A 16922-nucleotide genomic window follows, 5' to 3' on the forward strand; every position below is an offset into this window, starting at 1 on the left:
TTTGCATCAGCAATTTCAGCAAAATACAACATGGATCCTCCAGTCTTCTCTCATCCTCTACTCAGGCAGTTTCTGAGAGGAATTAAAAATGTAAAGCCTCCAAGGAAGCCACCTTTGCCTACATGGGACCTCAACTTTGTCCTGGAAAAGTTAACACTTCCTCCTTTCGAACCAGCAGCAACAGCAGAGTTACAGTTCTTATCTTGGAAAACTGCTTTCCTGCTTGCAATCACTTCAGCAAGAAGGGTTTCTGAATTACAGGCATTAATGGCAGTACAGCCCTTCCTTATCTTCCATCAGGATAGAGTATCCTTGAGAACCAACCCTACTTTCATGCCAAAGGTGGTCTCCAAGGGTATCATTGAACCAAGCAATACACCTACCAACATTCTTCCCCAACCCACAGAACAGAGGGGAAAGACTACTACATACCTTGGATGTGCACAGATAATTGCGCTACTATCTGGACAGAACCAAGAACAATAAAAAAACTGACCAGCTTCTGGTAACATATGCAACAGGAATGGAAGGAAAAGCAATTTCAAAACAGACAATCTCAAAATGGATAGGAAATTGCATTAGATTTTGTTACTCTTTTCATGGAAAGGCAACTCCAGAAAACATCAGGCCTCACTCCACAAGAGCTACAGCCACTACTACAGCCTTCTTACGAGGAGTGGCTACAAAAGACATTCTAGAGGCTGCTACTTGGAGCTCCGTGCATACATTTGCCAAGCATTATAATCTACCTTTATACTCCAGATCCCGAGCAGGTTTTGCGACTGCTGTTTTGCAAGGGATCTTAACTACACCATAATCTTTTTAGTGCCTCCTCCCCCAGTTTGGCTATGGTATTCTACCCATATGTTAGGACTGCAGATACATCCTTGAAGGACATAGTACAGTTTTGTACCTACCATAAATGTAGATGTCCGAGAGGTATGCATCTGCAGTCAGGATTACCCACCCTCCTTCCCCTCTGTGGTACTCCTAGGGTATTTGCCCATCTTGTAGCTAGCTGGGGGAATCTATTATGGTGTATTTGTTTGTATATATGTATATACATGTTAATTTTGTTTGCTCTCTACTGTTTGGAATCATTTGCATTTATCCAAATTTAGCCTTCCTAGAGGGCACCTGGCATCTGGGGTAAGAAACACTGAGGAAAATGGCGTCGGCTGATGCCTTTATACCCAATTCACAGCAGCTATGACGTCGGGTGAAGTGCGACATCAGCCGAGGCCAGACCCAGACTTTGGAATCCGGCCGACCGAAGGGCTGCCTGAGGCAGGATAACCCATATGTTAGGACTGCAGATGCATACCTCTCGGACATCTACATTTATGGTAGGTACAAAACTGTACTTTCCTCCTGCTTACAGGTTTTCTTCGATTGTTGTTGTACCAGTGATTTTTATTGCAGTTTAATCCTTTGTCACATTTTTGTTTCATTCTATTTAAATGTCATTCATTCCCTGTTATGCCAACTCATGATTGAAGTTGTTTCCTTTTTTGAACTGTTAGTAGAAATGTTTGCCATCCAGTTCGTATGTGCATGATTGCTCAGCCCTGCTTGGTAACAGCTGTCGTCAGATCTCAAGTTTAATAGGCGTACTTCTAGTAGAATATTTGTATGACCATACTTTTACTATGTCTATTAACTTTCTTCTGTTATATTTCTTGCAGCCCTTTGGTGCAGTTCAATCTATTACACTCGAAATTTCACCTGTGCAGTGTGTCAACAAGAGCACTTCTACTTTCTACCTATATCAAGTTCATTAATTTGTTTCCAGAAACAAAGCCCACTATCCAGGAGGTGCTAAGGTCTGACAGTCAGATACGCAATGCAGATGTGGAGTTGCAACAAAGAGCTGTTGAGTACCTCAAACTCAGTTCCATTGCCAGCACTGATGTTTTGGTAAGTGTTCCTTAAGGGTTTTGTTCTGGAGGTGTGTAACTTTGAGACCACTGCTCATGATACCCTTATATTGAGATTACTACAGTAAAGTTTGCTTTTTAGTCATTTTGTAGTAGATACAATTTAACAGATTCACAGGTGGTGCAGAATAAACTTCATTATCCTAATTTGTACAGGGACGGCTTTCACCCTGCAATAATTTCATTGTAGCAATTACGTCATACACACTGATCTTAGTAAAACTGATAAACTATGAGAGCGGTATAAATGCACTTAAACGCTGGAGACAAAACTCTCATACAACCAAAACTAATCCTGTAGAAGTTGTCAGTGACGCTTGCACCATGCTTACTGCGTAGGGTAAAGATCCTTCATGTAAAACTACTTATGATGAGGGCACTTATAGGTAACTTTTCTAAAACACTAAAACCTCCTGTAGAACACAATAAAAAAAGGGTCTTCAGCCATCGTGTAAAGACTCCCTTAAAACAGTACCTAATGCTACATCTAGCAGCACTGTATGCGCTGCCTCTGCTACTAAGCTGTTATGGCAAACCACCACTCATCCAAATTTCCTGGTCATTGATACTTCTATAATGAGGCACAGCAATGGTCCCCTTCACCAGACTGAGTAAGGAGAAAATTATATTAGCTGCCTTTCTGAGGCTAAGATCCGTCAAGTCACACAAGCACTCCGATCATTGAACTGTGTATGTACCAGTATGTCATAGTCCATGTGGGTGTCTGTGACCTGAGACGTGTCTCCTTTGACTATATAAAGTCGGACATGTTCGAGCTTGCTAATTGTGTCTCAGGCAGGTGTGAGCCTAGCACTGAGCAGCATACTACTTTCCCCAAGGGTGATGCCACGTTACCAATAGGAAGTAATTTAACAATTGGCTTAGCTTTGGGAGTCAGTCCAAGGGAGTACAGTATTTGATAAAATGGGTTGACATGGCTGACAGACCACACTGATTTGCCAGGGATGGTCTGCAGATGTCCGTGTTTCACTGTTGCTGTCATCACATTTGAGTTATCCCTGCCAGGATTGCCCTCAGTAAGCCTGAATACCAGAGGCTTAGTATTTTTGCGTTAGTTGCCGTCGCTCCAGGACTGGCGTCCAGTTGTCAGTGTTATAAATTAAGGCAGCTGATGCCATTACATCAGTATTTATTGGAGAGGAACCCGAAGCAGAAACAGTTTGCACGAGTGCCGGTTGGCCGCTACCTGAGATTTTTCATTTCCGAAATTGAAGTTGAAGTCCTCTAAAGTAAAGTACCCTGTTGGGGATCCTTTTTTCTTGCTTTAACCAATGTCAGAAAAATTTAACAATTGTCTCGCCTGTGGAAAGCAAATACCACACAGAGTTTCATTCCTACTGTGTTACTTGCTTAGGCCCAGACCACGATATCCCACACTGTCGCCTTTGTGCTGTGTTCAACGCCAGAACTATACATGGTTGGGCCATTATTGTAGCTAGATATTTTCGCGCTCAGTCCTCGAATTCTGATATGGCTTTGGTAAGCTATCCGACAGCAGATATTCCGAAAAAACATAAAGATAAAGACAGAGACAAACCGCACAGGACCAAAACTGCCGACAACGCTTCCGTTAAGCTTGTCTTAAGTTCTCCGGTCCTCAGTGAGGTGCTTTCTCAGCCCCTGATGCCCACTTCTGTGGATTCGCAGGCCGCTACTGAGATCCTTTCGGAGTCCGATATGCCACAAGACTCTTCGACTAAGGATCCTGCGGATGTCTCTACCTTGGATGGGTCTGGAGCCACTGAGCAGGCACCAGCTTATGAGGAAGTACTTCACACTACCGATTCTCGACACAGACCGATGACTTCTTTCGCGTCTACCGTTCTTTTGAAAACTACTGAGTTTCTAAGGCCCAGTGTACGAACCACACCCAAGAAACAGACGACCCAATCTCAGGCACCTGCTTCCTTGCCTCAGTTTCAAATGCTTAAAATGGGGAAAAAGACCTTATAATGCTTACCAGGGGAAGCCAGGCTACCCCTTACAAAAGAAAGCTTTGTCCCCAGTAGTTTTATCTGAATAGGAATCTGATGAGACTGATGCATCTGATTATGAAGATATGCAACCCTTCTCAGCTTATGAGGATTCTGATGCAGAGAAATCCATCCCTTCAGCCTCTCCACCCGAGGACTTTTCCTTTGGGGGAAACCCTACATACCTTAAGGGAACATTTCCAGTGGGAATGTCAGGACTACCCGCAGTCAAAAAAGAGACTCAGGGAGTTCCTCGATCTTCCACAGCACAGACCTCTGGCCATTCCTCCCGTCCTGGATGTTGTGGATGATGTTTTTATAGAATCCAGTTTGACTCCTGAAACCCTCCCTCCTGCTCCCAGGAAACCAGACAGGTACTATAGAGTCCCTGACTCACAAATTTCTATTCAAAAATCCTACTTCTGACCCTGAGGTTATCTCTCAAGGCCCTAAAATTAAATTAAATCGAATTAAATTGAATTAAAGCAACTTCTGCTAAGAATCCCACCCCTCAGATAGAGATTACCCGAGCATTAGACAGATGGGGTGAAAGTATACACCTCTGCTACTCTTGCTATCAGAGCACTAAATTGTCAGTTCAGTATGCTGAAATATCAGCAACATACCGTGGAACTCCACAAACAAAAAATATCTTCCTTTCCTGCTTGTACAGAAAATAGAGTTACAAGAGTTAATGCATTCTGCAAATCAAGTAACTAAGCACATCTTACAATGTGGTTTTGACTCCCTAGAAGCATCTTGCAGGGCAGCAGTCACTGGTTCTGTCCTTAGAAGGCATGCTTGGCTAAAGGAACAGGCCTTGCCAGACCATGTCAAATCCAAATTGTTGGACGCACCATTGCACAAAGACAACTTATTTGGCACCAAGGCAGAGGAGGTCTTAAAAAAGATGGAAGAAAAAGCTAAATCTATGCAGACAGTTAAAGACTTCTTGCAGGTCCAGCCACTGAGGTTCAGTAGGCATTGCCCCTCCAAGCAGTGGTCCTTTCCTGCCCCCTCCAAGTCAGCCCAGCCCAGACCCCGGGGAAGCAGCCCCCCCCCCCCCAGACAGCAGCCCCAGGGAATGCAAAGATCGAAGTGATGGAGTTCCTCCTCTTCAAAACCAGGGAGTGCTAAGCCACCCCCTCATGGTAAGAACTCAGTGACTTCATGCTTCCACCCCCTCCCTCTGCCCACCTGCTATTGCCCCTAGGAGGAAAACTGTCCTTCCATGCAAGCACCTGGGCCACCATTACCAACGACCGATGGGTCATCAACATAGTGTCCCTGGGATACAAAGTTTATTTCCACACTCTGCCAACCCGAAAAAGGTTCCCAGATCTTCCCCCAAACCAGTGGACAGAGGCCAAAAAGCAAGTCCTTTCCCTGCTCTCAATGAGGGCAGTAGAGCATGTTCCTGCAGAACAGGTAGGCCAAGGTTTCTACTCCAGACTCTTCCTGGTACCCAGAAAAGAGGGCACATGATGCCCCATCTTCAGTCTATCCATCCTAAACACTTTCCTGGTGATACCAAAATTCAAAATGCTCACCCTCCAGCAACTTCTACCTATGCTCTCCAAGGATGCTTGGTTAGCCACCTAGACCTAAAAGAGACCTACCTACACACCCTAGTCAGGGAATCTTGCAGGAAATATCTGCATTTCAGGGTGGGATCACTGCACTTTCAGTTCTCTGCACTTCCCTTTGGCTTATGCACTGCTCCCAGAGTTTTCACAAAATGCCTGGCTCCCCGCCATTGCTTTTTGCAGACAAAGAAATATTCAAATTTACCCATACTTAGATGACTGCCTGATTCAGGCAGATGGGAAAAGCTGATAAAGCACCTTACCTTTGTGAAGGACCTACTGACCTCCCTGGGGTATACTATCAATGAAAAGAAATCCATTCCTGGGAGCAAGCCTGGACACGGCATCCCAGATGGCATTCCTTACACCAGAAAAACAAACCTACCTGACAACCTACTTCACTCAACCAGCCACCAGACCCCAGTTATCCGCACGGAAAATCCTGCAAGCTCTGGGGTTCATGATTTCTTGCATTCTACTCATTCCATATGCCAGACTTCATATGAGGAAACTACAGTGGTACCTAAAAAGCCTTTGGTGTCAACACTCCCAAGACCAGGAAACTCTTATAGCAATGATACCTTGCTGAAGGAAAGATTTCCTTTGGTGGGCAGCAGCATGCAATCACAGCAAGGGGCTACCCTTCTGACAACCTCACGCTGCCCTGACCCTCACTACAGACTCATCAGAGTATGCCTGGGTTGCATACCTGGATGGCAGGTACATTCAGTGCCAGTGGAGACCAAACCAAATATCTGCACATCAACCAAAAAGAGATGTTGGCTGTTAAGCAAGCTCGGACAGCCTTCAGACCCCTACTCTCCCTGGGGCCTCTACTGATCAAAACAAACACCACCACTGTGATGTGGTATATCAACACGCAGAGAGGGACTCACTTGCGCCCTCTGTGCAGGCTCACCATGATCCTTTGGCACACAGCCTCAGCCATGCAACTACACCTGCTAGCACAATTCCTGCCAGGCTCTCGAAACTCTCTGGCAGACAACTTAAGCAGAAATCTTCTGGACCCACACGAGTGGCAGCTAGACCAAAGAACCTTCACCCTTGTAACCCAGAAATGGGGCACCCTGAAGATCGATCCTTTTGCTTCCCACTCCAACCATCAGCTCAGTAATTTCTGCACCAGGGAACCTCACAGTAAGGCCTGGAAAGTGGGTGCTCTATCCTTCCAGTGGGTCAACCTCTGTCTGTGCATTCCCCCCCTCTACTGCTCATTGCAAGGGTACTGCTCAAAATAAGGGAGGAAAAACTGAGGACAATCCTGGTTGTCCCAGACTGGCCATGCCAGCACTGGTACCCTCTGCTGCGAAGCCCGTCACCACTGCCACCATGGCATCTCCCTCAGATCCTAACACTCCTGACCCAGAAGAATGGAGAATTCATGCATCCTCAATTGCAGACCCACAATCTGGCAGCCTGGCTTATTCCCTGGCTACTGCACAAGCTGCCAATCTAAGAAAACAAGTTCTAGATGTTATACGTGAGGCCAGATGCCCTAGCACTAGAAAGTCTTATGCTGAGAAGTGGAAATTATTTTGCACCTGGATACAGGCTAAGGGAGCCGGAATAGCACAGCCTTCCCTACCTCTCATCCTGGATTACCTGGCTGACCTACTATACAGGGGGTCTGTCCTTCTCTTACATTAAAATTCATGCCTCTGCCATCTCTGTTCATTTCAGCACAGAGCCACCTCTCTTCTCCCACCCTCTCAAATAGTTCCTAAGAGGGGCTAACAACTTGAGGCCACCCAGAAGAGCACCTACCCAAGCTTGGGACCTTAACTTTGTTTTGGAAAAACTCACAATGCCCTCCCTTTGAACCAGCAGCATCAGCAGAGTTAAAGTTCCTCTCTTGGAAGACAGCCTTGCTTCTGGCCATCACTTCAGCCAGAAGAGTATCCGAGCTACAAGCATGAATGGCTGTAGAGCCCTGTATCATTTTCCATGCTGAAAGGGTCTCCCCTAGGACTAACCCATCCTTCATGCCAAAAGTGGTGTCCAGTGTTGCTCTCAACCAATCCATTCATTTGCCCACCTTTTTCCCTAACCCACAAAACAAGGGGGAAAGAATACTGCACTCTCTAGATGTGCACAGATAGCTCAGATTCTACCTAGACAGGACTAAATAATTTAGGAATACTTAGTTGTTAGTCAGCTTTGCTACAGGAGCAGAGGCAAGGCCGTATCCAAACAAACCATTTCCAAATGGATAGCACACCGCATCAATTTCTGCTACAAGCAGCAAGATAAACCACCCCCAAGGGGGTCAGGACACATTCTAAGAGCAACCTCCACCTCTGCAGCTTTCCTCAGAGGAGTCCCCACCAAGGGACATCATGGAGGCTGCAACATGGACATCTGTTCATACCTTCACCAAGCATTACCACCTGCCAGTCTTCTCCAAACCCAGAGCAGGCTTTGCCACAGCAGTCTTGCAGAGCATCCTAGCCAGCCCCCAGTCTTCCTGACTGCCTCCCTCCTTTTCGTCAGCTTTTGGAATCAACCCAAATGTGATGACTGCAACAGTGAAATACAAAGTCCATAGTACATCTCTTTCTTTCCTTACAAGGATGTTTTGGTATTTACTTTCTACTGGTGGTGGTGTTCCACCATAACATAGCTCCCTCTTGGGGGGCTCCTGACAGGGCAAGAAAGACTGATGTAATGGTGCCGGCTGCCTTAATTTAGAACACTGATGACCTGATATCAGAACTGGAACAGCAGCAAACGATGCAGAAATACTAAGCTTCTGGTATTCGGGCCGACTGAGGGCTATCCTGGCAGGGATAACCCAAAAGTGATGACTGCAACAGTGACTACACTCGAACATCTGCATTTATGGTAAGTGTACACAACTGTACTATATCCCCTCTAGGCTTTTGGATATTGGCAAAGACCTTTTCCACCCGCATGGTGCCTTTTTTAGGCAATGCCAAACTGATAAACCTCCCAACTTAACTTGAATCTATGAAGGGCTATCTAAATGGTGGTACTGCTCATTGCTATAAGTCTTAACAAGAAACTCCACTCCTTGCAAGCCTTTTCCGTATACAGAGTAAGCTTCTGTGTAGTAACGGAGACATGGTTTGAAGTCACAGAAAGTACCCCAGCGATACAAAGTTATAATGTCTTTCACACCTTTAGACCAGCTACTGCACAGGATGGAACTAAAGGTGAAGGGAGTCTGTCTATATTAAAACCATCCTCACATCCAAACTAGTTCGTGTATGACCCACTGGAACTCCGAGATGTGCAACTCATAAGCAAGGTTTTGTACCATATCTTTGCATCCTGTTTCCTCCCTCCATGTACCAGGAAACCCATACTAATTATATTAATCTATAAAATTCCCTCACCATTCAACCTAAATGCCCTCAAGAAACTATAGTGTTGGGTGATGTCAATATTGATTGGAACCTATGCCTATCAGATTCCAACCCCACTCATATAAACCTCCATGGATTCTCTCAGACTATATCCTCATCCACCAGAATAGGTAATTCCAACCAAAAAGAGAGTATCCTTGATTGGATACTCATTAACACCCATCCCCACATGTACACATCTGGGACCATTCCCAATGACCTCAGTGATCACCTCATCACATACATAAGAAAAGACAAAATAGAAATCTCTAAACTGCCCATTTACAGGTCAGTCAGGAATAAGAAAATGTTCGACCTCACAAAATTTCAAATGGAACTTAAATCTTGTAATTGGTCAACGCTAAAGTATCTTCCCCTAGATGATGCTGTAACAAATTTTAACTCCACATTCCTAAGCATACTAGATTCTCATGCTCCAAAAACATCAATCAGAATTAAAGCACAAATAGCACCTTGGCTAACAAAAGACTCCTTATCAAAAATCAAACTCAGAAACAAAGCATGGGACAAATGGCGTGCAACAGTCTCACCCCTAGACCGCATTAAATTCCAACAGCTAAGGAATGAGACTAAAAAGGCCATTACAAATGACAAAAAAGATTACTACTGCCAACTGCAATATAAACATCAAAACAATCCTCAAAAGTTCTGGGCGGGCTTAAATAATCTTCTCCAACCAGGTAAATCCAGCACTCCAACCCCAGGAACATTAAGTGATAAAAGCCCAGTAGAAGTAGCAAATACCTTTAATACTTACTTTACAGAGACTATTCAATCCTTAGCCAACCAACTATCGGCTACCAGCACCTCAATAACAGATCCCATATCTAAGTCACTCATCTCTCTTAACCTCCAACCTGTCTCCACTTCCCTCATCCAATCCTTATTGAAAAAGCTAAAGCCAACTATCCTTTCTGCAGATCTTCTCCCAGCTGAATATCTGCAAAAAGCTGCAGATGTCATAGCATATCCCGTCTCAGTCCTAATTAATCGGACCATAACCAAGTCCACAATCCCCTCAATATGGAAAATATCCTATGTTATACCACTCCATAAAGGGAGCTTATCCACAGAACTTTCAAACTACAGGCCAATAGCCATATTGTCACCACTTGCCAAAATCATTGAAAAATGTGTACAAAAACAACTTCGACACTGTCTTACCCAGAATAATCTGCTAGCCAACTCACAACACAGATTCAGACCCCACCATAGAACAACCACTGCCCTCTTCTCTTTTACTGACACTATTAACCATAACCAGAATGACAAAAGAATATCCTCGGCTCTCTTTTTGGACCTGTCTAAAGCCTTCGGTATGGTTGACCACCAGTTACTACTCCACACTCTGAAAACCCTGAACTTAGACAACCAAGCCATAAACTGGTTTCATGCCTACCTGTCTGATAGGCAACAAGCAGTACTCTGGCAGAATAAGCTCTCGCGCCTATTACCTAATACCATAGGGGTTCCTCAATGCTCTATATTAGGACCTCTTCTCTTTTCAGTCTTTATCAATGACCTCTCTACAGTCATCCCTGTGGCCTCTTGTATTCAATATGCAGATGACTCTACACTAGTATGTTCTGATACTTCCCCAGTTAATCTACTGTCTACAACCCAGCACATTTTTACTACAGTAGAATATTGGCTATCAGGGTGTCATCTGATCTTGAACCCAAACAAAACCAAACTACTACTCTTCCATCCAACCCATAAACCCTCTCCCATATCCTTTACCATACAATCCAACAATGGGACTATCAACTCCCCAGATTCCTATACTAAGCTATTAGGAGTTACCATAGACAATAAACTTAGATTCGACATGCACATTAACCATACCATCAAAACAGTAAACAAGAAACTCGGGTCATTGTACAGGATTAAATCTTTCCTAACTCCAATTGCCAAAGTGGCCATTTCCCGCTCACATCTTCTCTCTACCCTTTTCTACACCTCTCCCATGCTTACTAACCTTAACAAATCCGACCTAAACAAACTCACATCTTGCTATAATCATATTGCCAGATTTGCAACTGGTATGCCCTATAGTGCATACCACTGCTCTAACCTAAAAAAACTAGGCTGGATAGAACTGCCTAACCTTCTCCAGATGAACCAACTCATAGAAGCTTTTAAAATTCTCAAACAACCTGATAACACTCCAGCACTGAAAAATTTAATTCTTCCTTATTCCAATCTAAGCTGTCTTTGCTCATCAAATAGGCAACTTGTCCAAACAATCAAATGCTATAACTGAGGGGGTGACTCTGTTTGCCAACGCCATTGGAAAAATACGGAACTCCCTCCCCTGTAACCTCACTCTTACTACCTCCCTGGACCAATTCAAAAAGAAACTAAAACTCCATTTTAAGTTACATTGGCTTTGCCAGTGCTCTAACCCAGATTAGCTCTCCTCACTTAACCTAGATCTCCTTTCTCCCCATACTTATCCTAGCTTAACAACTCAACTTTTATCTTCAAAAGACCGAACACAGTATTTCCTTGTCCAATCTCTGACCATATCTGTAACCCTTAAGACAACCTAGGGTAGGAACCTATAACCTTAAATCAGAACACTGTATATTAATAAGCTCAAAGGCTGCTTTTGTCCTTTAACCTAACATGCTTTATAAAATTTGTATAGGGACTGTTGTAGTTTTTGTGATAGCTATTGCTAGACTGTTTTTGTTACGATATATATTGTATATCTTTCTCCTTAACTGCACTACTAAATGTAATAATATGTAATATTGTAACATGTATGTAACCTTCTGTCATTGTGGAGCTTTTCTCCCCGGGCTTCTGCTGAAAATGGACATGTATCTAGTCGGACTACCCCGGTCAACAAATGTAAAATAAAATAATAAAAATAAAATAAAATATTCATGGGGGATTTCAACTACCCCTCGATGGATTGTTAATCCTATGCCACTTCAAACACACAAGCCCAGTGATTCTTAAACTTTAATACCAATATCTTGGAACAGTTGATTTGTTCTCCTACAGGAGTACAAACATCTTTGACCTTGTACTCATGAACATGAGAGGCCATATTCCTCACCTGAGGCAATGTCTCCCCTCATCATATCTGACCATAAGGAAGTATTACTTGGAATAAAAATTAAATCTGGGGATCCAGTGAAACCAAAAACCTTTAGGAACTTTTCCAAGGCTAGCCTATCTCTGAGTGACACCTTGGCTGAATTCCAAACACCTCCAAGTCAAATAAACACCATAGCATATGCTGAGTTATTTACAAAGTCTGTGTACAGCCATACTATATAGAGCAATCTGTGCCACATGTGTTCACCCTCAAAACACAAACCACCCTGATGGAATCACATTATCAGTCTGTTATACAACAACAGCAAAATAATCTTGGCCAAACGTAGGAGGAACCAAGCCATACATACTGAAAGCCTTCTGATCATCTAAATAGGCAGCTAAGAGGGTTAATTAATACTTTAAAAGCTACATTTGGAAAAACAAAAAAATAGCTTCTCTGGCAAAGGACAGCCACAAAGCTTTCTATGGCTATGTCTGTAACCTCAGAGAAAATTCACAACAAAACACAGACCTTCTTGTAAATGGCATCACCCTCATAGAACTGGAAGCCATTGCCAACCTTTTGGCTGTCAGGTTCAGCTCCAATTTTCCCCATTCACTGCCCCGTGATAGTCTCAAAGGAAGTAATGCATACAACACCCTCCCCAACCTTTACTACAGGTCATCATTTCACTGTCCAAGGCTAAAAGCACTGCATCAGTGGCCCCAGGTAACATCCCGGGATGTTTAATAAATAGCATGAAACATGACCTCTCTAGTCCACTTGAATCACTTTTCAACTTGAGCCTGCAGTCAGGTTTTGTACCCAAGGAATGAAAGATGGCTACAGCCCTTCCCCTGCACAGGTGAGGTCCAATCACTGATCCAGGTAACTACAGACTCATAAGTCTGCTTAGCTTCATAAGTAAGACCATGGAAAAGAATCATCATGTGCATGATAAATGTGGACATAAAGTGCAAATGCTGGACCCATTAGAGTTCAGCTTTGTTAAAGGAAGGTCATGCCTATTAAATCAGGTGGACTTTTTTTGAGAAGGTCACCAAAAAATTGGATGAGGGCAAGATGTGCACACAGCTGACCTCAACCTGGCCAAGGCTTTTGATACAGTACTCCACTTAGGCATTATAGACAAGCTCACTAATTTAGGTATAAACCCTTTTGTTATCTGCTGGATAGCAAACTGGCTCACTGATAGAACCCAGGAGGTCAAAATAGGTGAGGCCACCTCCACCAAAGCTCAATCAGTAGTAATCTGTCCCAGGGCTCGGTATTGGGCCCACTCCTTTTTGGCATCCATTTCTCTGAAATGGAAGCAAATGCTGAAGCGTTATGACTGTCGGCTTGCAGATGATTGCAAGCTGGGGGATTATCGTTGACTCCCTATAGACACCAGCATTCTTTAAGAAAGCCCATCTGAGACTAACAAATGGTGCCAAGCCATGGTCTTAAACTCACTGTTAAGAAATGCATAATTGTACCCTTTGGAAAGTCAACCATCTCAGCTAATTACCATGTTGATAATACAACCCTAAGAGTTGATCCACTGGTGAGGGATTTGGGTACGCTTGTAGACAGTAGCCTTACCTAAGACCACCATGTGGCCACAGTGGTGAAGAAATTATGTTGTGCAACTTAAGTAAGGGCATGGCATCTTGGTCCACAGTACTCTGCCCTTATCAGATCAATCATAAAGTACAGTGCTCCCTTTGGTATGTACCTGACCTGGCTTATGCAGCAGCTAGCATGGCTTCAGAGGTTTTTTATGAAAAGAGTACAAGGCGTGACAGTCTGCCTTATACAGAGTGTTGGTCCATCTTCAGTTCTGTGTTGTGGAGTAAATCTTTGCCAGATATTTGATTAGTTCATTGGATCAATCCACAGAATGAAAGGACACAGAAGTAACCACCTCCATCCAGGAGATCTAGTTTTCATATGTAATGTATTGTTGCTGTTGGGTTATTGGTATTTCTGTAGGGGAGAGCTTTATATTTAGGAAGTCTCAGCTATGTCTGCTCATGGTTTGTGTTTCCATGTGTGCATATACAATTGACTTCAGAGACAAACACAAGTGTGTATGTCATCTGGGCCTCAGCATTAATATCAGTGTTTGCAATATCTGAAGGGAATTCAGACCGAAGTGTATTAATGTTGGCAGAGATGCTCTTGTAGCCCTTTTAAATAAAAAGAAAGTAGTGGTGTTGATCTGTACTTTAACCATGTTATGAGGTCAGTTGTTCAGATGTCATTTTGAGTAAACTGTGACTTAGGCCTGAGAATTCACTGGATGCCATAGGGGTTACTTGGTCCGAGGACTCTGGTAATGTGGGGGTGCTTGAGCAGCCCCTGGGTTTTGTGTCTAAGTCTTCATACTGTGGTGATGCCCCTTAAAGGCTGACCAGTCAGACAAACATGGCATGTCACACTGGGCAAAAATATTCCATTATACTGTCGGAAGGTGATTATTTATTTCCAAAGGCAGTGAATTGTTACTTGGTTGGGGGGGGGGGGGGGTTCTACCTTTGCTTAATGTTGAAGGCGGATGCACATCAGAGACAAGAGACTCCTGCTTTGTAGCCTAAGGTACTGACAATAGGCAAACTTCAAGATCAAAATGTTGAAAGCTCCAAGCATGGCATATGTTCATCTCACTTACTCCTCCTTACAACTGGATGTCTTTAGCTTAGTGTTTTCTGAGCTTACTCCAGGGATGGCAGACTGACCACAACTGACCAGCCTCTTCAGGAGAACATTCTTCCAAAAAGAAGTAGGGACGCCACTCTCATTCTGGAAAGTGGTAAACCAGATTATGAAGTTGCTTAGAAGGATGATGAATTGGATTACAAGACAAAAATGTTGTCCTGGATACATGTTGAGTCACCAAAAGTAGTTTTGTCTAATTAAAAAAAAAATTAAGTTTGTCAACCACCTTCAGTGAACATTAAAAAATTTTTTTTTTTTTTCCAAGAGGCAGTCCACCTTGCGCCCCCCATACCAACTCCTAAGTCGCACTACAGTGGAGAAGGCAGTCTCCACTATGGGTAAACGTATTTTCGGTGAATGTCTTCCATTTTTGCATTTATCAGAACTACCTTTGGTGACCTGACACACACTCTTGGTTATAATGCAGACAGTAAAGAAACTTTATGATCAGACTCCCCACAAAGGAGATTTCACCTTTAGTATTGCTTTGGCCTTCATGAGAATCCTTTTCAAATGGCAAACTATATTAAGGCATCAGATGCACAGGAGGTGATTTTGGAACTGTTGAGTTCTGATCACCCTAAAACCAGCCCCAAGATCTGATGCCCCATCTAGGAGGACAATGTGTTGCTTCTCGAAGAAATGAGGGTGGTCACTGTAGACAGGTGGGTGTTAGCTGTCAGTGCAAGGGGGATTCTTAAATTCAAATTCAAACCTTTAGTTAGAGGGATCTCAAGGATCCTAACATTACATGAATAACATGTATTACTCATTTTACAACTGATGCTAGAATAGGGAACCATAGAAGCAGTGCCCAGGAGCCAAGGAAGAGAAACCTACTCGAATGTGTTCCTGGATGTTCTTCATGTTTCACTGTTGCAGTCATCACGTTTGGGTTATCTGCTTGCAGTAGCCCTCAGTCAGCCTGATTATCAAAGTCTTGGGTCCTGCGTCGGTTGCTGTCTCATCTTCCGTGACGTCAGGTTGTCAGGGGTATAAAGCATGCAGCCAACGCCATTACATCAGTCTTTCTTGCCATGCGGTGCCCAAAGCAGAAGCAGTTCGCAAGTGCCAGTCGGCAGACTCCTGAAATTTTCGTTTTCGAGTTTCAGAACCAAAACTTTTTCTTGCTCTAAACAGATGTCAGTAAAAGTCGGTAATTGTATTTCTTGTGGAAAGCAAATACCTCATAAAGATTTTCATTTGTACTGTGTTCCTTGCCTAGGTCCTGACCACGACGTACCTCGCTGTCGGTTTTGTGCCTTATTTAAGCAACAAACTATTCCTCTGTATATTTACACTTCTAAATACTTTGGTACTGTGCTTAATTATCCAGATATGTCTTCGGTAAGCCATCCGACTATCGACATTCTGAAAAAATGCAAAGAAAAAGACAGAGACAGGCTGCCTAGGTCCAAAGCTGCCGACGACGCTTCTCCTAAGCCAGTCGCCAGTTTTCTGGTACTCAGTGAGGCGCTTTCGCAGCCCCTGATACCCGCTACTTCAGATTTGCAGGCCTCTACTGAGACCCATTCGGAGTATGCTGCGTGATGTTTCAACTGTGGGACCTGTGGATGTCTCTACCTAGGATGGGTCCGGAGCCGCTGTGCAGGCACCGGCTTCTGAGGGTGTATTCAGGCCTACTGACTTGCACATTAAATCAACTCAATCTTCTTCTTCAAGGCCTAAAACTCGAACCATGCCTAGAAAACTGATGCCCAGACCGCATAGTCAGTCCTCTATGCCTAAAAAAAAACAAATGATAAGAATGGCTGAAGACCTTATTACTTAAATCAGGGGAATCCAACCTTCCCTTTCTAAGAGACCTAGGACTGAATTTGCTTATGATACTTCTGACCGGGTTCTTATCAGTTCATCGAAACTTCAGCAGTTCGAACACATGTTCGAACTGCGAAGTTCGAAAACTGATTATCACAAAGCCGCTGAACACCGAATTCTTTCCCAGGGAAAGAATTCGATGGGCCATTTCTGTGGATTCACTATATTCAGCACTGTGGTGGATAGTTACGGGTCAGGTTCAGGTAAGTGTGCGATTGTGCGGACATTAGGGTTAGGGCGCGGGTTAGGTTTGTTAGGGTGCAGGTGAGGTGAGTGTGCGATAGTGACAGACTTTAGGGTTAGGGCGGGATAGGTGAGTTAGGGTTAGGGCGCGGGTCATGTGAGTGTGCAATAGTGACGGACGTTAGGGTTTGGGTTAAGGGAAG

The 16922-nt window shown here is 43.8% G+C and overlaps 1 protein-coding gene across 5 annotated transcripts in view; it reads left to right on the forward strand.

Moving 5' to 3' along the window:
• The window catches only part of LOC122811506 (AP-2 complex subunit alpha-2), a 2640839-nt gene that overhangs the window by 1171378 nt on the left and 1452539 nt on the right, over window positions 1-16922 (forward strand). For all 5 annotated transcript variants that reach the window (XM_044083382.1, XM_044083385.1, XM_044083386.1 and 2 more), the window contains exon 13: window positions 1686-1917. In XM_044083382.1, coding sequence (XP_043939317.1) covers window positions 1686-1917 — 232 coding nt within the window. The remainder of the gene's footprint in view (window positions 1-1685; window positions 1918-16922) is intronic.

This window comes from Protopterus annectens, chromosome 9.part0, assembly GCF_019279795.1.
Source record: "Protopterus annectens isolate FY-2018-M chromosome 9.part0, PAN1.0, whole genome shotgun sequence".
Taxonomy (NCBI): domain Eukaryota; kingdom Metazoa; phylum Chordata; order Ceratodontiformes; family Protopteridae; genus Protopterus; species Protopterus annectens.